At 37.6% G+C, this 17,266-nt stretch overlaps 1 protein-coding gene across 2 annotated transcripts; it reads right to left on the bottom strand.

Annotated features, from left to right (window-relative positions):
* Positions 1-4,511: 4,511 nt before the first annotated feature.
* LOC103023864 (tumor necrosis factor receptor superfamily member 6B) lies at positions 4,512-11,449 on the bottom strand. Of its 2 annotated transcripts, none has more exons than XM_022671976.2 (4): positions 11,307-11,449; positions 8,279-8,651; positions 6,339-6,518; positions 4,512-6,206 (listed from the first exon to the last, which is right to left on the bottom strand). In XM_022671976.2, the coding sequence occupies exons 1-4, from the start codon at positions 11,319-11,321 to the stop codon at positions 5,932-5,934; spliced, it is 843 nt and encodes a 280-aa protein (XP_022527697.2). In that variant the 5' UTR covers positions 11,322-11,449; the 3' UTR covers positions 4,512-5,931. The 2 variants fall into 2 exon arrangements, with proteins under 2 accessions (XP_022527697.2, XP_049331205.1); XM_049475248.1 differs by lacking the exon at positions 11,307-11,449 and adding an exon at positions 11,092-11,226.
* Positions 11,450-17,266: the final 5,817 nt, after the last annotated feature.

The raw sequence follows: 17,266 nt of genomic DNA, 5'->3' as shown, positions 1-17,266 counted from the left end.
TGAAAACCCAAAAATCAGTGTCTCAGAAAATTTGAATATTATATAATATATTGGCACCTGGTACAAGCAGTCGTCATCTCACGCCTCGACTACTGCAATGCCCTGCTAACTGGCCTCCCGGCCTGCGTAGTAAAACCACTCCAAATGATCCAGAATGCAGCAGCACGTCTGGTCTTCAACCAGCCAAAACGGGCACATGTCACCCCGCTGCTCATTGAGCTCCACTGGCTACCAGTTGATGCTCGTATCAAATTCAAAACTCGCCTACAAGGTGATGACAGAACAGGCTCCTTCCTACCTGCACTGATCACTCCTGAAGACTTACGCTACCTCCCGGCCGCTGCGCTCCTCCAATGAACGTCGCCTCACTTTACCAAACAAACATTCACACAAAGCAATCCAGACTGTTCTCATACAGAGTTCCCCAATGGTGGAACAAACTACCCTCCACTACCAGATCAGGAGAATCTCTCACTATCTTTAATAAACTCCTGAAGACAGAGCTCTTCAAAGAGCACTTACTCTCCTAACACCTCTAACTAACTACCTTCTACTACCAGATCAGGAGAATCTCTCACTATCTTTAATAAACTCCTGAAGACAGAGCTCTTCAAAGAGCTCTTACTCTCCTAACACCTCTAACTAACTACCTTCTACTACCAGATCAGGAGAATCTATCTTTAAGAGACTCCTGAAGGCAGAGCTCTTCAAAGAGCTCTTACTCTCCTAACACCTCTAACACACTAACTACTTCTAACCCCATTTTCTTCTTCCCCTCCTTCACTTCTCTATCCCTTTATTTCCCTTCGACCTCCTTTAAGCCCTATCTAAAAATGGTTTATCTTAATTCCTATTACTTTTGTACTTCATTATTGTAAGTCGCTTTAGGACAAAAGCGTCTGCCAAATGTAATGTAATGTAATGTAAAGACCAATTGGTACTTTTGTATACCTGTTTGGGCAGTGTGCCAAGTCCTGCTGGAAAATGAAATCTGCATCTCCATAAAAGTTGTCAGTAGTAGAGAGAAGCATGAAGTGCTGTAAGATTTTGTGGGAAAACAAAACTGCACTGACTTTAGACTTGATAATAAAACACAGTGGATCAACACCAGCAGATGACATGTCTCTCCAAACCATCACTGATTGGTGGAAACTTCACACTAGACCTCAAGCAGTTTGGACTGTGTGTCTCTCCACTCTTCCTCCAGACTCTGCTCCCTTGATTTACAAATGAAATGTGAAATTTACTGATGATCAGTGATGGTTTGGTTTTCATTTTCCAGCAGGACTTGGCACACTGCCCACACTGCCAAAAGTAGCAATTGGTCTTATATAATATTCTAATTTTTGGTCTCATAATTCTGTCTCATACTTGTCACAAGATAATCTTTGGTCTAGATTTAAGTGAAAAAAAAAAAAACATAATGGGTCTAACAGGTCTAAATGTTAGATTTAGGAATTATCAATGATTTCTATGCAGAAATGAAAAAGCACACATTTCCTCCTGCAATGTCAACACGTGACCTGAGATTCATTCAATATAACATGACAAAAGCCTCATTAGACTGTACCAGATGTGTGAACAATAGGCTACTGGACACACTAGAAGTCTCAGGACACGCTTTTATTTTCTGAAAAGTTAAGAAACGAAGAAATGAAGAGCGGGAACATGGCAGCTGTCGCGGTTATTTCACGACTCTTCTAGGCCTCCCAGAAAGGGAAGCCTGGGCTAGCTAAAATGAGCTCTAAAACTTATCTAGTCATGCATCACTACAAAAGTTCTAAGTTCAAAAGAAAGAAGGTAAAAACCTTCTTAAGTGCCTTAAGTTTAAAGAAAGGAGAAGACTAGTCGTTCCGAAGTTCTAAGTTGATCTTTTATTGTTCTTGAAGTCAGCCAGGAAGCTTCAGTCTTCTGATAATACAGAGGAATACACACACTTTTATACAGTATTTGGGTGAACAAAGGTGGGGGCTTTTGGCACACCTGTTCTTCACTTGGGCACTCTTCTCGTGAGAGAAAGCTGAGTCAGCAACGTCTGGGTGAACAACGGTGGGCGCTTTTGGCACAAGTCAGACAAAACCAAGGTCGCCTCGACCAGCACCTCGCGCCTTGGTACAGACTGTACAGGCCTCAGAGAAAGGTCAGACACCTGTTTTAACAGAACTTAGTGAACTCTAGACTTTTTATCCAAATATACTATTATAAAGGTAATATAGCATATATTGATCACCAATTTAGGGCCCACAGAGCCTCAAAACACAACTCTCAAATGACCTGAAAACAAAGATTGTTCAACATTATGGTTTAGAGGAAGAACACAAAAAGCTCAATAATCTCAGAGATTTCAGCTGCAGTTTCCACTGTGAGGAACAGAGTGAAGAAAGAAACAGGAAGAACAGCAGATACAGTTCTAGTTCTAGTTCTAGACCTGAAGCGGCAGAACAATAAAAATCTCAGATAAGCAGAGGAGAAGGATGGTGAGAACAATCATAGTCAACCCACAGACCTCCAGAGCTCCAAACACCTACATCATCAACTTGCTGCAGATGGAGTCACTGTGCATCGTTCACTATTCAGCACACTTTACACAAGGAGAGGCTGTATGGGAGAGCAATTAATGCAGAAGAAGTCTTTTCTGAGCTCATGCCACAAACAGAGTCACTTGAGGTATGCTAAAGCTAAAACACATTTAGACAAGCCAGCTTCATTTTGGAATAAGGTTCTGTGGACTGATAAAACTAAATCTATTTATTTTGAGGGTGGTTATTTATGCATGGAGGAAAAAGAACACAGCATTCCAAGATAAACACTTTACTCCTCCCCACAGTAAAATCTGGTGGTGGTTCATCATGCTGTGGGGCTGTGTGATCAGTGCAGATACTGGGAATCTTGTTAAAGTTGAGGGTTGCATGGATTCCAGTCAATATCAGCAGATTCTTGAGAACAATGTTGAAGAATCAGTGAGAAAGTTGAAGTTAAAGCGCCGGGGCTGGATACTTCAACAAGACAACGACCCTAAACACTAAACATAAACACTGCTCAAAATCTACTAAAGCATTCATTCAAGCAGAGGAACAAGTACAATGTTCTGGAATGATCATCTCAGTCCCCAGACCTGAATATTATTGTAAATCTGTGGTGTGATTTAAAGCGAGCTGTTCATGATCAGAAATCTGAATCAAACCTGACTGGACAGTTCTGGTGGAAACAGGAGAGTTGAGGTGCACATTGAATTCTGTCGTGATTTGATCAGCCGTGGTTTTATGTTTTTTGGATACAATCCGGGTTAGCACCGAACATCCCTTTCAGACAGCTTCCTCTTACAGCATCCACAGTTAATCCTGTTGGATGTGGTTGGTCCTTCTTGGTGGCATGCTGACATTACCCTGGATACCGTGGCTCTTGATACATCACAAAGACTTGCTGTCTTGGTCACAGATACACCATGTTGTAGAAAAGAAAATGAAAGGTGGGTTAACCCCCACCTCTCGTCCAGGGTACAACTCCCCTATGGTGGTATTGTGGTATTGTTTTAAGAATTGACTGGGTCCAGTCAGACAGTGTGATATTGTTCCAGTAATTAGACAGTGCCGCCCTCCCTATGTGCGCGTGTCCTCCTCCCGCTTTGGTAGGTGAAGGACTTTACACGCACAGAGAGAAAGGCCGCACTGTTCGTCTCGAAGTCTCCTTTGTATCAATTCAGTTCATCCAGAGTGCACTAGCTGATGATTGATGGCCGTTAGTCAAAGACATGCAGTGAACGAAATGCTTCAAGCATGAGCTACACGAGTCTCACAATAGATCTCATATGTTATAGGTTAATGTGTTAGTGGCGCGTGGTTAGTCCGCCATACAAAAGACCCTATGTGTTAGTAAACGCCTTATGTATCGTGTGGGTTAATTTGTCATAATAAGGTCTGTGTTAGTTACATGCCTGATCAAACAATGTTTTACTATATATGTAAAGAATATATTGTGATTATTGGTTAATCTTCTATATAAATGCGTGTAAAATACACTGTGAGTAAAAATGATCAAATACAATGTGAGTATTGGTTAATGCATATAAAATGCAAGGTTTCACACAGTGATTATGTAATTATAGATACTAAGATAAGTAATCATAACTGAAAGATATTTGTCAATACACCCAAAGTGTAATAAACAGTTACTCTTCAACCAGCAAGACGTGCACCAACAATTTGTCCTCTTTTGAACTCTGGTATGTCACTCATAATGTTGTGTGCATTGCAATATTTTGAGCAGAACTGTGCTCTTACCCTGCTAATTGAACCAATGTGCAATTAATGAAGATTGGCCACCAGGCTGCTCCAATTTAGCAATGACACCTTCCACACTAAAATAACAGGTGTTTCAGTTTCATTGTCCAACCCCTGTATATATATAATGGTCCAATGGCACTTTTGAATCCTCACTAAACTAAATTATTATTCAGTTAAATGTTTATAATAATGGACTGCATGCAACATAAAAGGCAGTTTGGACTAAAACACAGTGCAATATAATTTAATAAGCCAGCATTTTTTTACATACATAAAATAAAATCTGTTTTACATCATCACTCTCCATTGCCATTTTAACCAGTAAAGGGCTTAAACTGTGTCCAGAGAGCTTTTATAATTCATCATACACATACCATGCACTTATAATAAACTGTTCCAATGAATAGTCTGTTTAAAAAATATGAACTTCTATATACAGACATGTATAAATAATAGTAATAATAATAATAATAATAAGATATTTTGTATACAATAAGCCCTATAACATGGAGACAGTTTCCCAGACAGGGATTAGGCCTAGTGTTGGACTGCACATCCTTTTGAATTGAGATTTTCTATTAAAATTAAATTATTTAAAATATATTCTATAGGCTTAATCCCTGTCGAGGAAATGGACCCATAGTGCTCATAATATATTCTTTATTTTATATCTTATAAAATGTTCTGAAAATGATCAGGTCAATTAAATTATAAAAAACACAGTGAACACTAAGAGGTAATTTTCATGAGGCAGTTTTTAAATAATAAAAAAGCAAAAAAAAAGTTAACAGTGCAGGATCAAATTAGATCAAGTGACTAAAATTGCTCACTGAGCAAAAAAAAAACATTTATATACACACACATATAAAAATCATAAATTAAAACGAACAAAAACAAAAAAATGACTAAAATAAATTAGCAATAAGCACAAATATAACACATACTGCTCTTGTAAAAGTTTTACAAAATTTGCAAGAATTTAAAGCCCCTGGGAATGTACATCTAAGTTTTATTTCAGATTTATTTCACTTATTCAGACTCCTTTGGGCCCAAAATGTGAATAAAGCAAAGTATTTCTAATGAAAATGGTCCTAAAGTCTAATAAATATTTGCTGTAGTTCACCAGTATTACTATTCTCTCAATATAGAATGGGCAGGGCTAAAAGTGGGTCAAGTCTTTGTCAGTATATTCCTGGCCAATCACAATGCTGCATGGCTCCGCCCCCCCTCTTCAAGTCTGAGCAACCAGCCAAGGTGAGAGTTAAGCTAGTCAATGCCTTATGAGCTAAAGCCGATACACTTGTGCCTATATTTGAGTTGATAGCTCCAGCTACAGACTTCACAACCTCAAAAACCTTCAGGATCTGTGAATCACATCATAATTCAGAGTAAAAAGCTCAACAGTGATAGAGGGCTGTCAATCATGCATGTTTATTAAAATTGTTAAGACCTTCACACCCACACCATTCTCAGAGAAGTCTAATGAGTGCACTTGATGACTTGGGGATTTCTACTCTATTTTTCCATTTAAACTACAACCAATTACCAATTGCCAATTTCAGTACTTAGTTCAGTATTACAAAAAAAGAAACAATCTAAATCGGTTCCCAGGGGCCAATATATTCACACCAATATCAAACGTGTCCTTTTACATGATGCTGTTGTCACAGTACTTGGCTTCTTGTATAAATCTCTTTATTTTGTGGTCCACTTTTAAAGACAGGTGTTGCAGGTTCACCCTCTCCAGCTTTTCGGGAAGATTTTTCAGCTGTTCTTCTGAAGCCTGGTTGAGCCAGTCTTGCACAGTATGTTCACTAGTCATGTTCTCGGACTGCACAAAGCGACGAAGGCGATGAATCTGCCGTTTTCCGTTCTGATGGGCGAACAGCTCTGAGAGGAGAGGCTTGATGAGCGTTGGCCAGCCTAAGAGAGAAAGAGAGAGAGAGAGAAAGAGAGAAAGAGAGAGAGTTAGATTAAACCTCTCTGAGCAGATTGAGGGCCCTGAAATATCTCAGCTTCAGTCTGAAAGTCTCTGCTGAACAGGGAACTAAATACCTTGTGTTGTGAAGTTGTCACAGGTAACACATATATTGTCGTGCCAATTGGTCCCACTGATCACCGGTTTCTCCTGACCCTTGCAGGCCGTGTATGGAGTACACCGTTTGTTGCCTTCGGGTCCGGCGGCATAGTGACCGTTCGCGCATGGCTCACACACGGTATCTTTGCTTGGAGTTCCTGCAGACAAACAGAATCTGTTACCAAGCGAGCCAAAAACTGCATCATGTAAAACACATGGCATTAAACATCTGGGCGTCTTCTTTTGGTCAGAAATATGAAAAAAATCCAAAATAAAACATAGTTTTGACAAAAAAAATACACTCTTGTCTATTGACTTCATATGCTTTAACTGCAAACAATGAGTTGAATTGAGCATTACATCATTACTTCCTAACCTATTACCTTCTACATCTCTCTGTTTTAAAGTGAACTACCAAACCAGTCAAGAGCATATCTGTCTCCAACCCAAGCGTGACCTGTTGGAGTTCAGGCTAATCCAACATACAGTACAATATACTTAACCCAAGACCTTTCAATAGGTCCTGAGTCACTACAAGCACAAGCACAAGCCCCCTGAACACCTGAGCCCAACAGTTCTCCGCAAGTTCCGGCAAGTTATGGCAAGTACCAAACTATCCTTTACAACCAATCAGGGCATATCTGGTCAAAATTCAACATAGTTTTAACATAAAAACTGATGTTTTTCACCTGTGTTTTTTACCAATGTAGTTTTGGTAGGTATACATTTACAGATGAACCATTATTATCTGCATTATTAGCATTAATTTGGGTTTTATAGCTCTTAATTTCACTGTTAGGGTAATGGCTTGGTCATAGTCATCATTGAAAAAAGACCAGCTGATGCAAAAAGAGAAACTCCCCCAGACCCTCTCCCAGACCAATGATCAGCTGAATTGACTGATCAATCAATGTTTAATCAATGGATTAAAGGATTAATCAACGTTGGGAAACATTAAGCTGAGCATGCAGCAGAACAACAAACAATTAACTATTAGAAACACAGTATGTTACTAACCCAGAAACTAAAGACACAAAGCAAAACTATACACAAAAATATACATTTTCTGTTGGAAAACAGAAGGGAGAAAAGGTAGCTAAATAAAAAAAAACTCACTTCCTACTGTCCCTAGATTTGAGTCCTGTAAAGTTCACAAAGCTAGCAGTCTAATGGAGCTAAAAAAGAAAGTGTTGCGTCAGTCTGAGCAGGATGTTCATCCAGGTCATCAAATGTGAGAATCCCACTCTAGACTTAGGTTGTTTTAAACTTGGGGGGTTTGTTCGAAATTATAAACCAGAAATAACTCATGCCCACCAATCAGGAGCACCATACTAAATTAGAAAAGTGTTTTCAGACGACTGAAAGTCTTTCATTTTTAAAAACAGCCAGCGACAGTCAGCAGTGTGCAGCATACTTCAGCTCTGTTTGTTTATAGTGACTTGTGGCAGATGACGCAATTCAGTCCAGCGTGCTGCCAGGTCTGCCTGCTGCTTGTTTAAACTATTTAAACTTAGAACAGAGGAGTCAAATGAGTAGGCAAAGCAGTGCCGCTGAAGGATGGAAGATGTTTATTGTTATCTTATTATTTTTCCCATTTTATTCCACATTTCTCCCTAATTATGTTGGGGAGAAGCTGTATAGCCCCTATCACTAGCAATGCTCCAACACTAGGAGGGTAAAGACTAGCACATGCCTTCTCCAATACAAGTAAAGCTTTGGAGAGCAATGCCAATTGTGCTCCCTCTATCTCAGACTCTGGCAGCTGCTGGCAAGCTGCATGATTGGGATTCGAACCAGCAAATCTTTTGATCATAGTGGCAGCAGACAATTTTGGCTTAATTACTATAGAACTGAAGATAACCGAAGATAGAACCACAGTGACCATGCTATAAACAGTATTAACACTAATGAAGCTTACCTTCGGTTTTGACTCCTTCCCCCAAGGAACACACTGTGTGCTTCTTGCAGTAGTGCGAGTGCCAGAAGTACCCCGGCTTGCACTGGCACACGCGGTTGTGGAAGCGAGTGCATGGCCTTATCTCTTCCTGGTTGACCTCACAGGGGTCACAAGGCAAGCACTCGGGGACGTAGTTCCAGAACTCGGTGTAAAAGCCGTCTCTGCACTGGCGGCACTCTGTGGGGCGCGTTAGCGTGCAAGGAGAGCGCTGATAATCACCCGGCGGACAGAAATCACACACCACCTTCGCCCCCGATGGCAGCGTGCGCTGGTAGGTTCTCTCCTCTTGCGAGGAGATGCAAATGAGCACAGAAAGCACAAAGATGAACAGATTCTACAGAGAGAAGAAGAAAAAGAAAAATTAAAACCACATTTATTGGGACAATTAAAAAAAAGTGACCACAACGAAATAAACAGCATGCACAGAGAGAAGGTTACCAGCAAACTGCCTTCATTAACAGTGCATAGAACTTTCTTTACCCTGCGTTCACACTGGTAGGTGACAGAGCATTGGGCAACCATTCATTTAACAAGCGACAAATAGGAACGAGCAGCAAGCTACAACCAGAATTAAGATTTTTTTTAGCTTTGTACTAATACATTTTTACGATGCAGTGAAGCGACATTCTAAACATTTCAACTGGCCCAACCATTTTTTCTGACCAATCACAGAAACAAGGGTCCAATGTCTGGAGCTTCTGCACTGTGAGCATTTTGTTCCTACTATGCTTCCCCAGCTGGTCACCAACGTCCAATAGATGTTAATTTCAGGTAGAATGTTGGTCATGACGTCAAATGACAAATATTTTACGTCAGGATAACGTCTTAATAGTGTCTTAATAGTGTTACGTGCCTGCAGGGTCAGTTCTATCAGTTCATATCTCAAGTAGGGCTGCAACAATTAGTCGATATAATCGACAATGTCGATTATTAAAATTTGTCGACCACAAATTTCATTGTCGACTAATCGTTTATGTGTTAAAGTCTGGCTTTACACAAAGTGCTGGGGACAGAAGCGCAGTGGGAGATGGGTAAATGGTTTCTATATGGTTTCTACTGTTTCTATTGTTTTTAGAGATGGAGGACATGGCAGAAATAATCGTTGACTAATCGACTAATCGAAACAATTATCATCAGATCAGTTAACTACCAAAATAATCATCAGTTGCAGCACTAATCTCAAGCAGCATAAACAGTTCTGAACACGACAAAGATTGACTATTATTATAACCACTGTTTTTTAGTCTTTCATTTTTAAATTATATAGGGGCAAATTGGAGAAAAATGAAGCTTGGAAGAAAATAGTAGGTAGCTCAATATGTGGTTTGCTAGCATGCTAACTAGCCACTTGCGATAGCATAAAGAAACTCAAATGCTCCAACAAGAGACCACCATAAGGAAACATGAACCACTTGTCACCTGCTACCTGTTACTCCCCAGCTCCTAAGTAAATCTGGAATCTTCCTCAAGATTCCTCAAGATCGCAGTATAAATGCTCCATCACAAGCCATGCAGCCACCAAACCTAACATCATCAAACCTAGCCACCTTACCCACTGACCCACAACCTAATATTCAAGTTTTAGCTTTTCCATGCTGAACCTATTAATAAAACAGGGAGAAAACACATTAGATGATCCCTCCTCAACATCAGTTTATGGTCTACCCAACGACCTCTTTTAGTAGCTACTGCTCCATGCACAATCCTCCACAGTGGAGGTCAGCTTTTAGGGGAGGAGCTAATGGCAAAAAGGACCTTCACAGTTAACAAGTCAAACACAACTTGTTCTTTCCAATCTAGAAGATGCTTACTGCAGCAGCGACGAAGGACATATTACAGCTCATCCTCAGTCTACTCAAGCCAAATTCAATATGTGATTAAATTTAGTTTTTGTCTTTAACCCATTTGTGTAGAAGATACACTCAGAAGACTCTTAGTGATACAGTGAGCACACATGCTTAGAGCAGTGGGCATCCATTGAGTGGGTTAAGGGTTGGCAATGGTCTGTTGATCTTACTGCTAAGCCACTACAGTACTTCCTCTCAACAGCAGGACTGATGATCAGTTGAAAGAAATCATCAGTGTAAAGTTTTGTTTCTGTATAATATAATACTGTTTAAAGTACAAATATAGCGCTTATTAAATGATATAGTCACTTTAAACCCTTCACTCTGTTTTAGCTTGATATTTACAGTCCGTTAAAAGTTCCCCTAACAACTGTTCAACTGGGCAAAACATCCCAAAACAACTATTTAGCTAGCTTAACTGACGTAGAGGAACACAATTTCTGTGTGTTCTGCATTTCAGTGGATATTAGGAAAAAAACAGAAGTGAGACAGGCTGCAGTGATTGGTTGAGCTAAGGAATATCTGCCTAGCAACTGAACTGCATTTTGATTGGTTCATTTTGAGTGAGCATTCTAAACAGCTATGCTCAAGAATTCAATATTTTTTTGTATCATTACAGACCTAAAAACATATAAAACACTTGACATAACATATAAAAATCAGTTTTAAGCAGAAAACACAAGCTGTTTTACTCTAGAGAGAAAGGTAATTAGATACAGCTCAGTCACATTATTGTCAGATTATCAGTGTAAAGATACAATGCGACTAAATATATATATAATCTTATATATATTATATATATATATATGAAAAACTTAAATAAATAAATACACTCATTAATAAATAAATACACTCAAAATCTCGTATCTCCACTTCTGTACACATTGTAAACCAGTTTAAACTACCCAAACTCCTCCAGCTACTCACCAAACCCCAGCAGAAACGCACAGAAATCACACAGAGAAAGAGCTCCGGCTCCAGCAGCCTCACTCTACACACTCTGCTCACTCTACTCACACACACACACAAACACACAGCTCGCAGCATGCACATACACGCTCGCACGCGCTCGCACGCACGCCACGCTCTCCCTCCGTTTCGTAACTGAAACTGAGAGCGAATCAGCAGCGAGCTTTACCCACCCAGGCGCGCGTCATGTTGCTCCTGCTGCCTCGGTCTCGGTGGATTGATGCTGCTCTCTCTATCTGCTCTGTTTAAATAGGAAACTCTCTGTGTCTCAGTGACGCACAACATCACACACCATCAATCGCTTCTCCCCTTCACGTGCGCGCGTAACTGTAACTCCCCACAGACTCAGACAGGTGAAACCCCTTCTGCTCCTGAGAGAGTAAAAACACCAGCACTGCCCGCCACCAGGGGGAGACCAGAGAGAGAGAGAGCTCATATTATACACACAGATCTGAAACAAATTATAAGAGACCACGTAAAAATGATGAGTTTCTCTGATTTTACCAAATTAAAAACCTGTGGAATATGATCAAGTCGAAGATGGATGATCGCAAGCCATCAAACCAAACTGAACTGCTTGATTTTTCATTTTTTTTGCACCAGGAGAAAAGGCATCAAGTTATCCAAAATCAGTGTGTAAGACTGGTGGAGGACAACATGATGCCAAGATTCATGAAAACTGTAGGTATAAAAACAAGGGTTATTCCACCAAATATTGATTTCTGAACCTTTATGAATATGAACTTTTTTTTTTTTGCATTATTTGAGGTCTGAAAGCTCTCCATCTTTTTTATTATTTCAGCCATTTCTCATTTTCTACAAATAAATGCTTTAAATGACAATATTTTAAGTTGGGAGAAATGTTGTCTGTAGTTTATAGAATAAAACAACCATGTTCATTGTACTTAAACATAAACCTACAAATAGCAAAATCAGTGAAACTGATTCAGAAACTGAAATGGTCTTTTTTCATGTTTTCCAAATTTTATATACATATTTTCTCTCTCTCTCTCTCTCTCTCTCTCTCTCTCTATATATATATATATATATATATATATATATAGAGAGAGAGAGAGAGAGAGAGAAATCAATTTAATAAATATAAAAAAAACACATTAATTGAGAAGGTATGGTCGAGAAAAAAAAAAAAATATATATATATATTAGCCATTTTTAGGTAAGTAATTTTAACCAAAAATACCCCCAGTCATACTTATAAGTTGTAACTTTACCAATAAGCATGATTTTTTCTAGTAATAATATCAGATCTACACATCTATAAAGCCATATTAGTCATATTTGTTAGTCATACACTGACACAGGCACAATCCTGCTCGCTCTTATCTCTATTTACATTTTAACTGGTTTAAACTCAGATTCAAGACACTTGCATGAAGTTCAGATATCTACACTGTTATTCACACTAGAAAAAGTATATATATATATATATATATATCTTTCTATTTTACTATTAAAAATTACTTTTAGATAAGAAACAAAGTAAAATTCTGCGTAAACAAACAAATATGACTCGGCAAATTTAAATTAATAAAGTCTGTGCTGGAAGTGTGACTCATCAGAATGGCATGCCATGAAGGATATATAAGCTTGGTGGTTTTACTAATCAGAATGATTCAACAGATTTAATATCATTAATAATAAAATAAATCTAACTAGAAAACAAATGTATTAGAGTGATTTTGATTTTACTTTTTTTTTAAATACACAATATTTCCAAAAGTATCCTGTGCTGGCCTGTATCGCTGCGTTTGGTGATGTGAGGTTTTGGATAGAGCTACTGTTAACTAGTAATTTTTTAAGTAAAGCCTCAACTAATCATTAACTAGTAAGGCCTTTTTTAAACATTATTCAATTTCAATGATTCAGAATTGAGATATATTAGTTAAAAATTGATAATAATGTCTGAACTGGAGTAAATTATTAAGTAGTTGAGATATTCTGTCGTAAGTAATATTACTTAATGTACCCTTATTGTAAAGTTTTAATGCTTTATATATATATATATATATATATATATATATATATATATATATATATATATATATATATATATATATATATATATATATATATATATTTTTTTTTTTTTTAGAACTTAAACCTCTTTCTTGACTCGCTTTTTCTTCTGCAATTATTTTAACATTTTTAACAGTTTTTATTAATAGTACATCAAACATTCAGTTTGGTGAGCTTTAATGAGCTTTAATTGAATTTATTCAGTACTTTTAATACAACTGATTTTAGAAGAATCAATAAATGAATGAATAATCAGGTGTCCCAATATTTTTGTGCATATAGTTTATGTTGTTATAGATAAATATAGGATATAGAAGAAAAATGTCAATATGGTTAGTAGTATTTATTTTATAAGAAGTATAAAAATAATAAAAGTAATAATTATAGACACCTTCTTATTTACTGTTTTATAAGAAGTCCTCTTTTTTTTTTTTTTTTTTTTTACAAGATTACCACTCTTCTAGGTTGGCCTTAGAGCATTTGAATATTGTATTAGAATATATAGTTATCAAAAAGCAGTGTGTAAGACTGGTGGAGGAGAACATGATGCCAAGATGCATGAAAACTGTGATTAAAAACCAGGGTTATTCCACCAAACTCTTAAAACTTTATGAATATGAACTATAAGTAGTTGAATTATTCTGTTATAAGTACTGGTAATTAATGTACCCTTATTGTAAAGTGTTAATGCTTTTTATATATATGTATTTTATAAAACTTAAACCTGTTACTTGTATCGCTTCTTCTTCTGTAATTATTTCAACATGATGCTACTAAACTTTTTTTTTTTACTGAGTTTATTAATAATATGTGAAACAATCAGTTTGTTAGTATTCATTTTCTCCAGTTACTTTAATAAGTTATCCAAAAGTAGTGTGTAAGACTGGTGGAGGAGAACATGCCAAGATGCATAAAAACTGTGATTACTATACTATAAGTGATACTATAAGTAGTTAAGGTATTCTGTTTTAAGCACTGTTAATTAATGCACCCTTATTGTTTTTTTTTACTGAGTTTATTAATAATATGTGAAACAATCAGTTTGGTTAGTATTATTTTTTTTCAATCATTTAAATGAGTTTTAATTGAATTCATTCAGTATTTCTAAAAGCATTGATTTCTGAATAATCAATGAATAATCAGATGTGCCAATACTTTTGTTCATATATATTATATATTGCATTTATAAGAAACATGTCCTCTTTTTTTTTTAATTAACCAAATTTACTCTTCTAGGATTGTATTAGAGCAACAGAGGATTAGAGCACTAGAAAACTGTTCTAACTCTGAGAATTTGATTGTATTCAGGCACAAGAGCATCAGTGAGGACAGATACTGATGTTGGATGAGTAATTCTAATGCAGCATCCTCCCTCTGGTGGACGATTGGCATTCAGCATGTTGAAAGCTCCAGCAGTGGGTGAAGTTATATATTTGAGTCATTGAACTTTTCAATAACTAATTAGAAAGGTGGTGTAAATACCTACAGATATATTTTAACATGAATTCAATATGACTTCTATTATGGTGACTGCACTGTGTGTCATAATCTGTGGGACATCCTTCCAAGAACTCTGGGAGGAAGCTCATGAAATCGCCAGCCAGCATTTCCCCCATTTCCTTTTTCTTTTTCCTTTAAAGGAAATCAAGTTGAAAGAGGGAATTTTGCTGCCTGTCTTCATTTTTCCCCATTTTTTCATAGTTTTTTTTTTTTTTAGTTTTTGTTTGTGTTTGAATAATAAGAGGAAGAGGGTAATTATATTTTATGTTAGGGTGTAGTTCATTACAGATGTGATTAATTGCAACAGACATGCCTCATCATGAGGAGATTTGGCTATAAATCCAAGACTTATCATTCCAGTGAGTCAGGAAATTAATATTTAATGAATAATTGTTATGAATAAATTATATTCTGTGCAGTAAGAGATGAGTAGAGATGCACCTGAATGCCTGAAGACATGAACTGCCAAACCAACATGAATAAATCAATATATCACTCATCTGAATTTACTGATAAAACGAAACAGGAAGACAAAATACGACTTAACATCCATTATCTCACATTTAACTACACAAAACTGCTAATATGCTATACCTAAGAATTAAGAGCATTTTTACACAAGCTAGTTTCATCATTTGGTCAAGTGTGAGAAATTGGTGATCTAGGAGAAATTGGTGACCTAATGTTTCGCTAACAGTGGACTCTGGTGTGGTCAATCCACTGCAGATGTGGAAGCTATCCGCTCCTGTTGCTGTGTGTGGGGTTGCGTTTGCGATTGGTTCATTCTACATATCCTTATAAAGCCATGCATAGATTAAAAAAAAAAAAAACATCTCATGAAGAGCTCCTGAACTGTGATTTCTGTATGTTTGTATCCAGGTATAATAAAAAAAAACAGCAACTTGTGTAAGATTTTGTGATCCTACAATCAGAAAAGTGACAAATGGAATTGTGTAATTGATTTACGGTTTGGATGGAGTTCTTCTGTGAAAATGCCCTGAGGTTGCTGTGGCCATATAAAGGATGATTGCACTGCTAATATGGTTTACACAGGTTGCTATGGTTTCGCAGTTGGTTGCTAAGGTTTTGCTAGGTGGTCACTATGGTGTTGGTAAGGGGTTGCTAAGGTGTTGCCAGATGGTTGCTTCGATATCCCAGATGGTTGCTATGGTGTTTTGTTTAGTGACTTTTTATCCCATTTTTTTATCCCATTTTCTGCCCAATTTACAAGGACAAGTACCCAACCCACTCATTAGGACTCTAATCACTAGTGCCTATCACTAGTGATGCCCCAACTCCAGGACAGTAAAGACCAGCACATGCCTCCTCCGATACATGTGAAGTCAGACTCCGCCTCTTTTCGAGTAGCATCACAGCGCACTCGGAGGAAAGCTGATACATCAGCTCACAGACGCCTTGTGCTGATCGACATCACCCTTTGGAGTGAGGAGGGGAAAGAGCGCCATCTACCCACCCAGAGAGAGCAAGGCCAATTGATGACAAGCTGCATGATCGGGATTCGAACCAGCAATCTCCTAATCATATTGGCAACACTTTAGACCACTGGACCACTGGGTGCCCCGTTGTTTGCTAGGTGGTTTAAAGATGTGTAATGCAAATACATTTGGCTAACAAACGTTCGGCATCCACAAATATATTTTGCCCAAAATATTATTAATATAACAATAATACACTAATGTCCTAGCAACCATCTGTAGCAAACAACTAGCAATACCATAGCAACACCATAGCAACCAGCTAAAAATAATTAGCAACCACCTAGGGACACGTGATGCTATAGTTCAAAACCTTTTTAAAGGCGATTCATCACACATTCGCACATTTGTAATACAATCATGATTATTTACAAAACCTAAAACGGTTGCAATCTAAAATGTAAAAATCGATTAAAAATATATAATAAATAAACAGATCAATTAACAGATTCAGATACATCAATGTGTTTATTCTATTGTCTGATTATTCAGTATCTAAACAGTTACTGCTGATTAATGCTGGAAATCCCAGGTGGAAGAAAGGCGGGTGTGTGAAAAAATGTGCAGATCCCGTTTTTATTCCAGTTTTTCTGTTTATTTAAGGCTGAATAAATAATGTGTGTGTGGTTGAGTGTTGAGTGTTGAGTTTCTGTTTGTGTTGGATTGAAGGGAAGGTGCAGATGTTCAGTTATTTATGGAATATGTGAGTGTGAGCTGGGGTTGAACTGATAACATGACTACGACTCACGCAGAGTCACTATTGTGGCCTGTCCTGTTTTATTCTGAAATGATTCACTGTCGCATTTCTGCGTTACCACACCATTACCACACCATTACCTCTGTTCTCACTGTGCATCTATTAGTCATTTCTCTTTAGTGCACTTTTTTATTGCTATTGGCTGTTTTGAGGAACTCGTTTTGCAGGGATTGGTTCCTTTCAGGGTTTCTTCCTCTGTCTTGGAGGGTGTTTTGGCTTCAATCCAGGGAACCTTAACCCACTTTTCTACAGTGGCTTTGTGAAACCTCCTGCTGAGTCACTAGAAAAGCACTGTATACTGTAAATACAGCCTGTAAAAAAATTGTAAAAATGAACAAACTGT

The sequence above is a fragment of the Astyanax mexicanus genome, chromosome 2 (assembly GCF_023375975.1).
Source record: "Astyanax mexicanus isolate ESR-SI-001 chromosome 2, AstMex3_surface, whole genome shotgun sequence".
Taxonomy (NCBI): Eukaryota; Metazoa; Chordata; class Actinopteri; order Characiformes; family Acestrorhamphidae; genus Astyanax; species Astyanax mexicanus.
Note: the sequence above shows the minus strand (reverse complement) of the source record. Positions and strands in the feature narration are given on the sequence as shown.

Excerpts from the sequence above, each read along its gene's own strand:
- LOC103023864 (XM_049475248.1), bottom strand. The coding sequence starts at position 11,217 with ATGTGCATGCTGCGAGCTGTGTGTTTGTGTGTGTGTGTGAGTAGAGTG. Across the intron at positions 6,519-8,278 it reads GGAAGGAGTCAAAACCGAAG|GAACTCCAAGCAAAGATACC; the intron begins GTAAGCTTCATT and ends GTTTGTCTGCAG. Across the intron at positions 6,207-6,338 it reads TGACAACTTCACAACACAAG|GCTGGCCAACGCTCATCAAG; the intron begins GTATTTAGTTCC and ends TTTCTCTCTTAG.